This window comes from Anarrhichthys ocellatus, unplaced genomic scaffold (genome assembly GCF_004355925.1).
Source record: "Anarrhichthys ocellatus isolate YVR2014 unplaced genomic scaffold, GSC_Weel_1.0 scaffold42, whole genome shotgun sequence".
Taxonomy (NCBI): Eukaryota; Metazoa; Chordata; class Actinopteri; order Perciformes; family Anarhichadidae; genus Anarrhichthys; species Anarrhichthys ocellatus.
Window position 1 is genome coordinate 1,289,342 of NW_022280072.1, and position 11,865 is coordinate 1,301,206.

The following is an 11,865-nucleotide window of genomic DNA, read 5'->3' on the forward strand; positions in this document are numbered from 1 at the left end:
CCCCCCCCCCCCCCCCCCCCCCCCCCCCCTCTCCTTCCTCTTTCTGCTTGCATGACATTTACTCTCCTCTCACACATCCTGTATTTAACTCTTACCCACCTTCCGCTTTCTCCCTCCTACCTGTTTTCCAAATCACTTTCTCTCTTGTATACCTCCTCTCCTTTTCCTCCCCTCAGTGCCTCTCACACAAAACAAACAAAATGACACTATTGACATTTGAAAAAGAAGATTTGATTGAGCAGAACTGTCCCATCTCCAGCTGAAAGCCGGATGAATAGAAACACAGCTGGGCTCCACTGGAGGACATTTATTGGCTGTAAACGAGCGGGGAAGTACATTGTGATAAATGACACCTCTATGTAGCACTCTGTCATTGTACTGGCTCCATGCTAATTGGCTTGCCTCTGTAGTGTTTTAGTACTTTGATTTTTAAAGCAGTGCCCCCAGACTTCATGGAGTATGTGTGGAGCCACATTTGCATAAACACACATGGAATCAACACCCAGGATGTTAGTCTGGAACCTCTAAAGTATCTTGTTCCTGTTGACAGCAACTTCAATCTTCAACTTCTGTCCAGAAAAATAAATCCTTCTGACCTTTTCCAGCTAAATAAACATGAAAAAGTAACAAATCTTTCTCTGTTCTTACATGTTGTACAGCCAAAAGCCTTTTTTAATTTAACTCATCTGGCCGTCTTTCTAACTATTCACTCACCTTTTTATACTCTTCTAAAAAAGTTATCTAACTAACTGCATATGTTCAGTATCGTAGATAAAAACAATTAATTTAACACAGTTGTTTTTTGGGATACTTGTTAATATTGTTACATGATTGACTTGAAAAAGCAGTCTAGCTCTCTATCATGATAGAGAAGTAAAAAAATATAGAGCCTGATTTAAAACTATTACCATGAAAGAAAGACCAGACTCACATAATGTTGTTATTTATTTATTTATCCTTTACTCATGCAGGGCAACCTTATGATTTAGTAAAACCTTATTTAATACTGTTCCATTGTTTGTATTTCACTTTAAAGAAAGTGACGCAATAACAAATATTTGTTTTAATTTGTAAGCATATTTTGATAATTATCAGGATAATATCTCAATTATTTTAGTCAGGATAATCGTGACATGAAATCAGTCTTCATCACAATACACAAAATATGAAAAAATAGTACACACCACTTATGACTTATGCAATAAAATACATAATACATTAGAATGTGGAAAGAGTTCAAACTGAAAATGATTAATTCTGAAGATGAAGTCCATTTCAAGTGTTATAAGGAATTAACGACTACGCTATTTAGTAATATGTCCTTTAATCATGAAAAGTTCTTCAGGTTGGATGATTCCAAAATGAACAAGTTATACGTAATTAATTATGTTCTTTTCTAACACATGCAAAGTGTTTTTGGGGTCATATCAGTCCATGTAGGATGCGTGTATGTGCATGACACAATCGATAATATAACTAACTTACTAACTAACTGCAGTGACTCACATGAGTCATAATAAGACCTACACTGTAAAAGAAGAGGAGAGTTTAGAGGCCTGACATGCAGCTTGAGAGGTCACACGAAGGTCGGCAGTAAACATCTGAAATAAGTTCAGACGAAAAGGCCAATGAGAGCAAAGCACCGAGCTGTCTCACGGCTTTTAATCATGGAAAACAGGGATTTGAGGGATTGTTTTTACAATAATAATAATAATAATGTCATTATTTAGTTACAGGTCTGAGCATGATAATAACAATGACAGATTTACCTGTAAGTAAATAAAACACACAACCAAATTGAATAAACTAAAATAAGGGAGAAATCCTAAATAGATGATTAACTTAAGGGTGGGGGCGGGGTTGTAATGATGTCTTGAGAGTCAAACACACACTCTAGGCTGATGGGATTTCACAGTAGCAGTCGGACATGTTTCACACAGAAGGTATTGCTGACAGGCAGAAGTGAGCGGGAGCTACTTCCTCAGGTGCCTGCTGCATTGGCCTGGAACACAAGACCCTGTAATATCCAGTGAGAGGAGTGTGCAACAGTGCCAATCAGTGCTTCTCTTTATACATCTACTCTGCACACACACACACACACACACACACACACACACACATTCACACAAGAGAGATACACTTTTATGTACAACATGCTACTCCAGCATTTGACCTGCGCAGCTCTAATGGAGCTCAAGTGAGGGAACAAGGCCAGTATTCTACAGCCTCCATCTATTTATGTCTGTTTTTGTATCATTTAGAGTTCAAACCAGTCTCTCTCTCTCTCTCTCTCTCTCCCTCTCTCTCTCTCTTTCTCCCTCTCCCTCTCTCTCTCTCGCTGTGTGTGCGCTGATGAGCTGAGTGAGTGATTATGGAGGTAATGAAAGGCATCATGGCAGTGTGTTAGTGAGCGGTAATGACATTACGTTACAGCAGTGCTCTGGTTTTCATCAATGAGGGGGGAAGCAGGTAGAGACAGAAAACGAGGACTTGGACAGGAAGGAGATAGAAGACCAAGAGAGCGAAGGTCTTCATTAGAATGACATCACGTCAAAGGCCAAAGCTTAGTTGCGCCTCACGAGGACTGCTGTAGATGTGATGGCGTTGTAAAAGTCATAATCAGTCCTTATTCACTTTTGTGCTCTGAAGTGATGATTTACAGTGTTGTGCCAGTTGGCTGTCGTCTCTGCGGTGTGTTCAAGTGCAAATGTCAGTCGGCCTTCGCACCGCTCTAGTTCTTTGATGAAGGTTTGCTTTGTCAAGATACATCTGAGGAGTCATGATATGATAGGAAACAAGAGTATTTTTGCTACACAAATTATGTAAAAGAAAAACAATTCATTTTTTTGTGACCGTGTTGTGCTTAAGTGCAATTCTCAGAATCCGTTCAGGGGTTCCCAACCTGGGGGTCAAGTCCCCCTAAGAGGTCTGAAGGGCCTGACACAACAGACCTGATGTCGGGCCGACCCTACTTTCCTGCACTAATGGAAATAGTTGGCAGCTTTTCAGGTCGATTGTTGAATTTGTGGCGATCGAGAGTTGTTTGAAAAATAGTTGGCAAAAGCTGCTTTGTTTCATATATTTATCATAACAATGGCTTTTATATCTGCAGTCCTCGGTCTTCTGGTTTCCCTGTTTGAATGACCAATACAGACTACTGCTACCTGCCGGTATGGAGAGTTATTTCCCTTCTTGCAGGCGCAGAACGTACCTGCTAGTTAGCCGTTGTCGCTAAGTCTTCGCGGTGTGTCAAGTGCAACTCTTTTGGCCCAAAACACAAGGGACTTGAGGCGACGTGACAGTTTGCCTTCATCTGCGGCAGTTCTTTGACGGCGGTGTGGGTGCGTAAAGATAAATCTGAGGAGTCATGACATGATTAGAAACAGTTTTCAATCATTTTTTTAAATGGGAAAACATGCTCACAACTCAAGGAGGCCGGAGGAGCTTCCGTTTAAAAGGTCTCGAGATAGAAGACTATGGATGTACAGATGTAACTCTATAAAAGTGCTGCACTGCTTTGTTTGAGAAAAAAAAGTATGCATTGTCAGATAACTTTCCATGGATAAATGATACTGTATATATGTATACATTTTTCTGTTTAATACTTGCTGTTTAGATGAAAAGTGGCCTGTGCTGACTGATATACTCTAATTGATTCAGATGGTTTTGTGTGTGTGTGCACACGGTCTGTTGGCGCATGTTTTTCTCGGAATAACGCGCCAATAAGCTGTTAATGACTCTGAGGACATGAGACCAGAGACTGATGATTATCTAAATGTGACTCTCCTCATCAGCTGAAGACCACACTGCTGCTACTGCCGCCTCCCAAAGTGTGACCCCTGAGGCTCTAACTGTTGCCGAGTCATCAAACGGCTCCGACCCAAATGCGAATACAAGCGGCACCGGCAGTTTGAGTGGCAACGCAACGACAAAGGGGGAAACCGTCTCTGTGACCCCCGACATAAAGAAAGGTAACTATGCAACAGCCTGTTTCTAAATATAGTGTTAGAAAACACTATATTATACACATAGAAAACACAATGTGGTTTGGCAAACAAAGGTGATCTGGTGTTGCAGTAGGTTTGCCAGAAGAGAAGATCTGTCACACTTCAGATGTGAGGGCTCAGAGTTTAGCAGCTATATTTAAGTCCTTATCTCTGTTTTCCACGTCCAGAAGCACAGCCACAGAGCGAGCGACTGGGTTGATCTGCTGACCCAGTTTAACAATTAAAAAGAAAAAAAGATTTTAAAAATCTGGAGGACAGAGATCGAAAAGAACTTGAAAGAAGATGCCGTAAGATGCAACTAAAAAGAGTAGAATTAAGAATTTAGGATGAGTGCAGTCTGTTAGGAGAGCTGGTGAAATGTGCTGAGAGAAGAGGAGAGAAGTGATTAAATGCTGTGTGACTTTTCACAAGGGGGTGAGAAAGGTAGAAGTGTAATACACCTCCCCCCTCCTCCCCACATCTCCCTCACTGCTCTCCTCTCACAAACACACTCGGCTGCTGGTTCACACATTAAACTCGCTAACATATTCACAGGCAAGACACTTTCTTTAGGCACTTAAGTTTAATTTAACAACATAACAGTTCAGTACTCAACTTTAACATTGAGATGTTCACAGTTTAGTTTTCTGCCTCAACACAATAGGATTGAGTTGAATTGATTTATATTTTGTGGAGTGTTGAAAATGTGCACTTTAATAACGGTAAGGAGGCTACAGCCACGCTAGCGGCTCTGTGGTGCTTTGAGCTAAACGCTAACGTTGGCATGCTACATAACATGGTCACGAACGGCGTCGCAATATACGGGTATAGACGATAACTATTTTAAAAAATGTGTTATTGATATCATGTTAATAATACACATATGATAATACTGTGTTAATAATCCAGCACCTCTTAAACGCTCTCCACCTCCAACTCATTAACCAAAACAAAGACAAAATGCACAATAAACGTCATAAATAAAGTTATGATGAATTTGACTCAAAGCGTTATTGTTATTATTATTTAAAATTGTATATAGATATTGCGATGATATTGTTTACATGAGTTCTTCAATAATCATAATAATAATATTGTGACAGCCCACATCCACAATGCTAATCATCTTAGTTTAGCGTGTTAGCATGCTAACATTCGCTAATTAGCATGCCACACGGAGTACATCTGAGGTCAAGTTCACTGTGCCCTCACGTCCGTCCCAATCTTGTGAACTTAATATTCTCAGGAACTTCTTGAAGGTATTTCTTCAAATCTGGCACAGACGTCCATCAATCATTAAGGAATGGAAAAACATGGACGTAAACTGCAACCTGACTGGCTGATGGACGTATACAACGACGAGGCGGTCGTAAATAATATGTTTTTTCTTTCTCTTTGTACAGTTACCAACATTGTCTCTCCCAAGGAGACTGCCGTTCCGGAAAACAAGGCGACAACACAGCCTTTACTTCCTCCTTCCCCTACCTCTCACACCCCCACCACTACCCCCACCACCAGCATCACCTCCACCAGCATCACCTCCACCAGCATCACCTCCACCACCACCACCGCCGGCCCCACACACACAACTCACACCACCACCACTGTAGACACACCGACCACCACGCCACAAACAGAAACAACACATCATGCTGCACTTCCTGACTCTGCTACACCATCAAACCAGCCCACTCACAACACAACACTATCACCCACTTTGGTCCCAACAACTGAGCCACCAAAACCCAAAACCACCACCACCGCCATCATCACCGCCAGTTCAATATCCAGCACCAGCTCCTCTCAAGAGGGCCCCAGTTCTGAGGCGTCGACGCTCACACCTCCACAAAACACCTCACAGTTCGACGGACACCCCGAGGCCTCAAGCGAAGCCCACACGACGCACACCGTCAACCCGCCGAGCAGGCCCTCCACCCAGACCAAACCCCATGCTGAGAACCCCTCTCAGCTCAACGTCGGGGATGACCGTAAGTGCACGATCTGTGTTGGTGTGTCAATTTATTGTGACTTGATATCAACAGGGCCCGAGGTAAATTGGCTGAACGACAAAGGCGACGCTGTTTCTTTGTTTTCCAGCACAAGTCTCTGCACACACAGACCCCCCCCCCCCAGGCGTCTAAATGTTCTACAAGCACTGTCACCACCAAGCACTCCACAATTATGGCTCTGTTTGGGAAAGAGACAGAGGCAGTCATGGGACTCGAGGCCTCGAGAATGCTCTGTTTTCTTTCTTTTTCTGTCTCTCTCCCCCTCTGTCTTTCTGCTAACAATATATACTCCAGCTTGAGAGGACTTTTAGCACAGTGTCGTCACAAAGGAAGGAAAACTCTCCTCATTTGAACCAGCCCACTTGGATACAGTTGAAATATAAAGTTCTCTCTGCTTCTCTCACTCCGCGTGGTTTTATTAGGCCACGCTTGGCACCTCGCCTCTTTCCGTTAGCCAGAGGAACAGGGAGCATTCGCTGCTCTGTGGTTGTTGTTACTTTCAACCAGAGGATAAAAAACTGTAAAAAAAAAACCAGTTTCCATGGAAACATCCAAGCTGACACACACTGCACAGAAATATACACACACAGAAGGACATCAACATAGAAAGGTCAAGAGGGATGATGTGAGAGATTTAAAAGGCACCCAAATTAAGACATACTGTACGGTATGCACACACAATATAAACTGCTTGATTCTACAATAAATCTAAACGTTTTTGCCCTATAAATAAATTCACTTGCTCGACAGAGAGCTCAAGTACGGGAAAGCTTAACATCACCATCCTGTGTTTGACAATTCTGTCCTGAGCTACGTACACGAGGAACACTCAACATGTCGAGTCTATATTTAGCTCCACTCACAGCTTTAAACAAGCGTGAAAGAAGCCGAAGTTCTACTGTTTTATTTACACCTCGTCGAGTCAAATCCATCTTCCTTCAAGGAGGAACGTGCCCTGCTCAAGTATCTCCTGTGTGTTTTGGTTCCAGCAACGATGGTCCACGATTCTCCCACATTAGACCCGCTCCTGGCTGGCCTGGTGTCAGCCTTCATCATCACTGCGGTCATCATCACTCTGCTCCTCTTCCTCAAACTGCGGCGGAGACACAACCGACCAGAGTTCCGCCGGCTGCAGGACCTCCCTATGGTGAGCATGTTGAGCTTAATATGATGATGTCGTCTTGAGACTTATTGCACTTCTGTCCATCCTGGGAGAGGGAACCATCTTCCGTTGCTCTCCAGGAGGTTTCTTTCTGTTTTTCCCCGGTAAAGGTCAGAAAGCTTTACCACAAAATTGTCTAAAAATGTAGCACTTTTGACCATATAAACTGTGTAAACATAAGCGCTGGCATATAATATATTTATGTGTATAATTATTCAATTTTTTTACTTGTGCAGGACGATATGATGGAGGACACACCCTTGTCCATGTACAGCTACTGATGGAGGAATGACTGAAAGATTTCGGCGCTCAAATACTCTCCTTGAATCCCGGCCTTAAATCTGCACCAAACAGAGAGAATTCTGGGTAGGTGTGAGCGAACTCATCTAGATTACCGACACGTAGTAAAAGACACGATTGAAAGCTGCAATGGACAATGAAGACATCACGCATGTTGGGGTCGTTTTGAGCAAAACGTCTATTTTGGTGCCTGTAATTACAAATAAGCCCCACTTCTCTGTTGAATACTGTGTGCTTCATATTTTTTCAGCCCATCTTTTGGGCAGTGGGAGTTTGTATAATATATTTAGATTTCCCTAGCAGCATCATCTGTTGCGTCCATCATTAGGATGGTTCACCCCTGGACACAGACTCTCACCTGAGGGCACCGGTCTAATTATTCAGTGTTACAAAGTCTGACGGAAAACCAAAAAGTCTGTCAGTCTGACTGAGAAGCCAGAGAAGATAGGTGAACATAACAAATGACCCGATTATAGTGTTAAAAAAAAAAAAAAGAGTTGCACTTTACTTTTTCAGTAGTGTGTGTGAGGAAAGAATGCGTAGCAGTGAGTGTGTTTGCAGGTGTGTGAGTCTGTTAAAGGTGTGTGTGTGGATTTTTGAAGGTGTGACAGGGGATATTTAATTGGTTTCCTGTTTTTCTATTTTTTAAGTTTGTGTTTTGAAGGTCCTGCTGGCTTTTGGCCTGATTTTGATATGTGCAGTGTGTGTTTTTTTTGTCTCTTTCCTGGAGTCTCATGTCCAGGAAAGAGTGCCTTACACCGTATAGGAACAGCTCTTTATTGCAGACTGTATTTGTATTCAAACCAACTAACTTCATTCCCAGTGCTTAGTGCGACTGCCACTTTAACGCACACACACTCTCTCTCTCCGGGAGCATAGCTGCTCTGACATGCCTGTGTTTGAACACTCAGGCCTGAGCGTGTTCACCGTGAGGCACACAGTTGCAGACTGAACCCGGCCGGTGGCCTTTCCACACGATGTTGGCAAATACTACTGACGATTGCATCACACAAAGACAACTTGTCATCTTAGTTGCTGCTTCAGCGTTCACCAGTTTAAAAAGAAAACGTTACATGTGACCCGACGGTATCTCATTGATTATAATAATGCGCAGCGGCTTCGGGAATGAGACGCACACAGGACGACAGAACAAACACCCCGTCGTTAGAAATCAACCGGAGCTAATACTTGTGTTCACTATTTAATGTTTGTGCCATGAATGACTACAGACGGGTGACAAATTAAAGGAAAAGTCCACATTAAATGTCTTAGTAAGGACGTTTGGCCACAATGGGTCTTCAAAACAGCTCTTCTCCTAGATTACACAAGTCTCTACTGGAGGAAAGGAGAGATCTTTCCTCACTTTTGTCACTCGTCTGTACGTCCAGTTCTAAATTATACACTTGAGATTTCTAAAATTAAGTGTTGAAAATTGTCTGTAAGTGTCGTGAATGCACAACAAGGCTTTGCAGCCAGATGTGGATTATGGACTGTTAGTGTTTTATGATTAAAGGTATTTTGAAATCATCCTCTGTGTTTCAGGTCTCAATTATTATTTTTATTTTAATAATGGAAAAAAATACACACAACAAATGCGACAATATGATGACATGACAGTATATCCTCACAAAGACAGAGAAAATAAACAATATAGACAATAGAAAACAACAAATAAATGAAATAATGAGACAAAATGAAATTATGTTACATGTTATGTTGTGCTACTTTGTAGCAATTATTTTTCCAAAGGAATTTGACTTTGCAACATATTTATTTTTAGGAAATATGATTCAGATTAGTTCTGATGAATTTTGACCCAACACAATACTTATATTTATTATCTAGGGACTGCCAACACAATGTTTAAAGGTGCACATTTAAAACAAATGTTTAGCCAAATTTAGATATTGATCTCCAGACACATTACATCTTCCCCATTACACAATCTACATAATGACTGTTTAATGTTAAACATGTTATTGGATCTAAATTATGAATAACAGAGTTTGTTATAAACTGCTGACCGCAGCACCAACAAACAAGCAGCCACAGAAAGTCGAGCTCCTCTTTCACTTTTATTGCTGAAGACAAAACGCTTTCTTACAGACCGTCACTGAAAGAATCAGTGGCGCTGCGTTACAGCAGCACCACTGCACAATTAAAACGGCAGTAGAAGGGTCTGATTCATCGGCCGTTATGTGGCCACAACAACAAATGAATGAGCCCTTTCTTCATCAAATGTCTCCTCAACCACATTAACAGCCAGACAAGGAGCGCGTCTCAGAGGAGGTTTGTTTAAATGCTGTGACGTACCGCTCCGTGCCATTTACTCTTCTCTTTCTTTATTGCTTACTAGTGAGACAATTTGTCTCATTAGATTAACTGTGCAGTGTCTTTCACCCCCCTGAACACCTGACCAGCAGCTCCCTGCACTGTGGTCTGGGGTCCTCGATTGGGGGGGGGGGGGTCTGGATGCGGAAATATTTAACAGCTTGACACCAAGCCTGGCGCAGAGTGATTCATGTCAGACATGACCGACATAAAGGGACTCTTAACTGAGCTGTGTTTGTATATAGAGACATGGCAGTGGAGGCCGGGGGGGCCTTGCCGTAATGGCGAAGGATTTTTTTGGATTCCTCTTCGTCTTCACTTCGGCTGCATAATCAAAAACCCATTCCCTCATCAGGTTTCTCCCGGGTTGAAGAGTGCATTGAGTCAGGAAGAGAAGTCCATTAAGCATCCATTACTCTGCTACGCTGATAGATTACTGTACATCGAGGGATCGCAGCTTGTGCAATTTCATGAGGTTACTTTTTTTTTATATATATATATAATCCATATATTTATAATCCATAACAAAAGTTATTTAGGAAAACATCAGATTATGAAAACACAAATCTTTCTAATAAATGAAGAAAGTTGTTTGTGGTCCTTTTGTTGTTCAGTCTACAATGAACATTTATTTAAACCAGATGTTGTATCAGAAAACGAATCAAATATAAAGCTTGAGTTTAATCTGTGATCCGTCTTCACTGTTTACATGTTGAACAAAATCTCATCAGTCCGACCGGCTGCAGCGTCCAGTCACATGACTGATGAACAATGAGGGGGCGTGTCGGCCGTTAAAACACTTCCTGGAAGTCTGTTCTCGTGGGTCCTCGCTCATGGCTCCTCAGAGCAGAAATAAGAGCTTTGGGACGGCCGTCAATATGGCGGCGCAGAACAACTTCCGGTTCGAGGAGTCAGAAGTTCAACAACCAGAAGTTGTTGAAAAGCGACGAAATGCCAATTAAGAGACTTGGGACTTGTCCATTTCCTCGATTCCGGTTGAACCGGACCCGGAAGTTGGAAATTACGTCTTATGGCGGACGTTTGAGAGGAGAACTTTCAGGTCAAAGAGCTGATATCAGATCAGCCTGACCTCACAATCAGACAGCAGACTGGCGGGAAAGGGAAGCAGTACATGCGAAGCTTCTCTACTAGCCGTACACCAGACAGGTTTGGCTAGCTGGATGACGTCATGCTAATAACTTATTTAGCTTTTTAAAACAACGGGGACAGATCCAGCACGGACAGCTAGGGAGTGAGGGACATGAAGCACCTGTCTGAGAAATGCATATATAGTTATAAATAAATAATTATATATATGTGTGTTTTATATTATAGTGAATATTATTATGTGATATACATTATTATATTATACAGAATAGTATTATATGATATATATATTATTATATTATACTGAATAAGATGTCCTGACGTGTTTATCAAAGTGTTATTTACTGCTTTTTTTCATGTTGGAATAAAAGGTTAAATATTTAAATGCAAAGTAGTAATACGTGTTTGACACCTTAATTTGTTTGCATTAAATAATTCTGGGATGTTTGCTGACATTGATTGGATGTGGCACAGCCCTACCTAGAACATGTTCCACCAGCCGCCACTGAACCTCACTATTTAAAACACTTCACACTCGTCCCAGCGAGCACTGGTTCCCGTGCAAGCGTGAGACGCTTTACGCTTTGTTAATGCCCGTTCTGGCTGACAAGCAATATGTTCTGTGAAGAAGTGAGAAGTCAACGAGTGTAACCAGCAGAAAGCCATAAAGCAACCTCCACAATGACGAGGAGGAATTATAATTCACTGTAAACTTCTATATTATATTCATGGCCTGCTTTATAGCCTTCATCCAAGTCTTGTGAAGAAACAAGTCCAGTAATAAATGTATTATGATCAAACAAAGGTAGAAAGGGTTAAAATCCTGTCAACAATTTGATTTGGCTACAAAATACCGAGTTAAATGTTGTTAAAGTCTTCAACTCATCAAGACTTTTCTCCGTTTTTTAATTCTTCATTCACCGTGGAGGCACGAGAGAATAAAGTTTTCTTCAAAAACTCAAGGTAACAC

General features: G+C 41.7%; 1 protein-coding gene across 1 annotated transcript in view; it reads left to right on the forward strand.

Annotated features, from left to right (window-relative positions):
- Window positions 1-8,985, forward strand: part of LOC116394883 (cell wall protein DAN4-like) — a 9,761-nt gene extending 776 nt beyond the window's left edge. The window contains exons 2-5 of the mRNA XM_031868249.1: window positions 3,795-3,971; window positions 5,390-5,974; window positions 6,985-7,142; window positions 7,394-8,985. Of these exons, the coding sequence (XP_031724109.1) occupies window positions 3,795-3,971; window positions 5,390-5,974; window positions 6,985-7,142; window positions 7,394-7,438 (965 nt within the window). The 3' untranslated portion in view covers window positions 7,439-8,985. The remainder of the gene's footprint in view (window positions 1-3,794; window positions 3,972-5,389; window positions 5,975-6,984; window positions 7,143-7,393) is intronic.
- The last annotated feature ends 2,880 nt before the right edge of the window (window positions 8,986-11,865 follow it).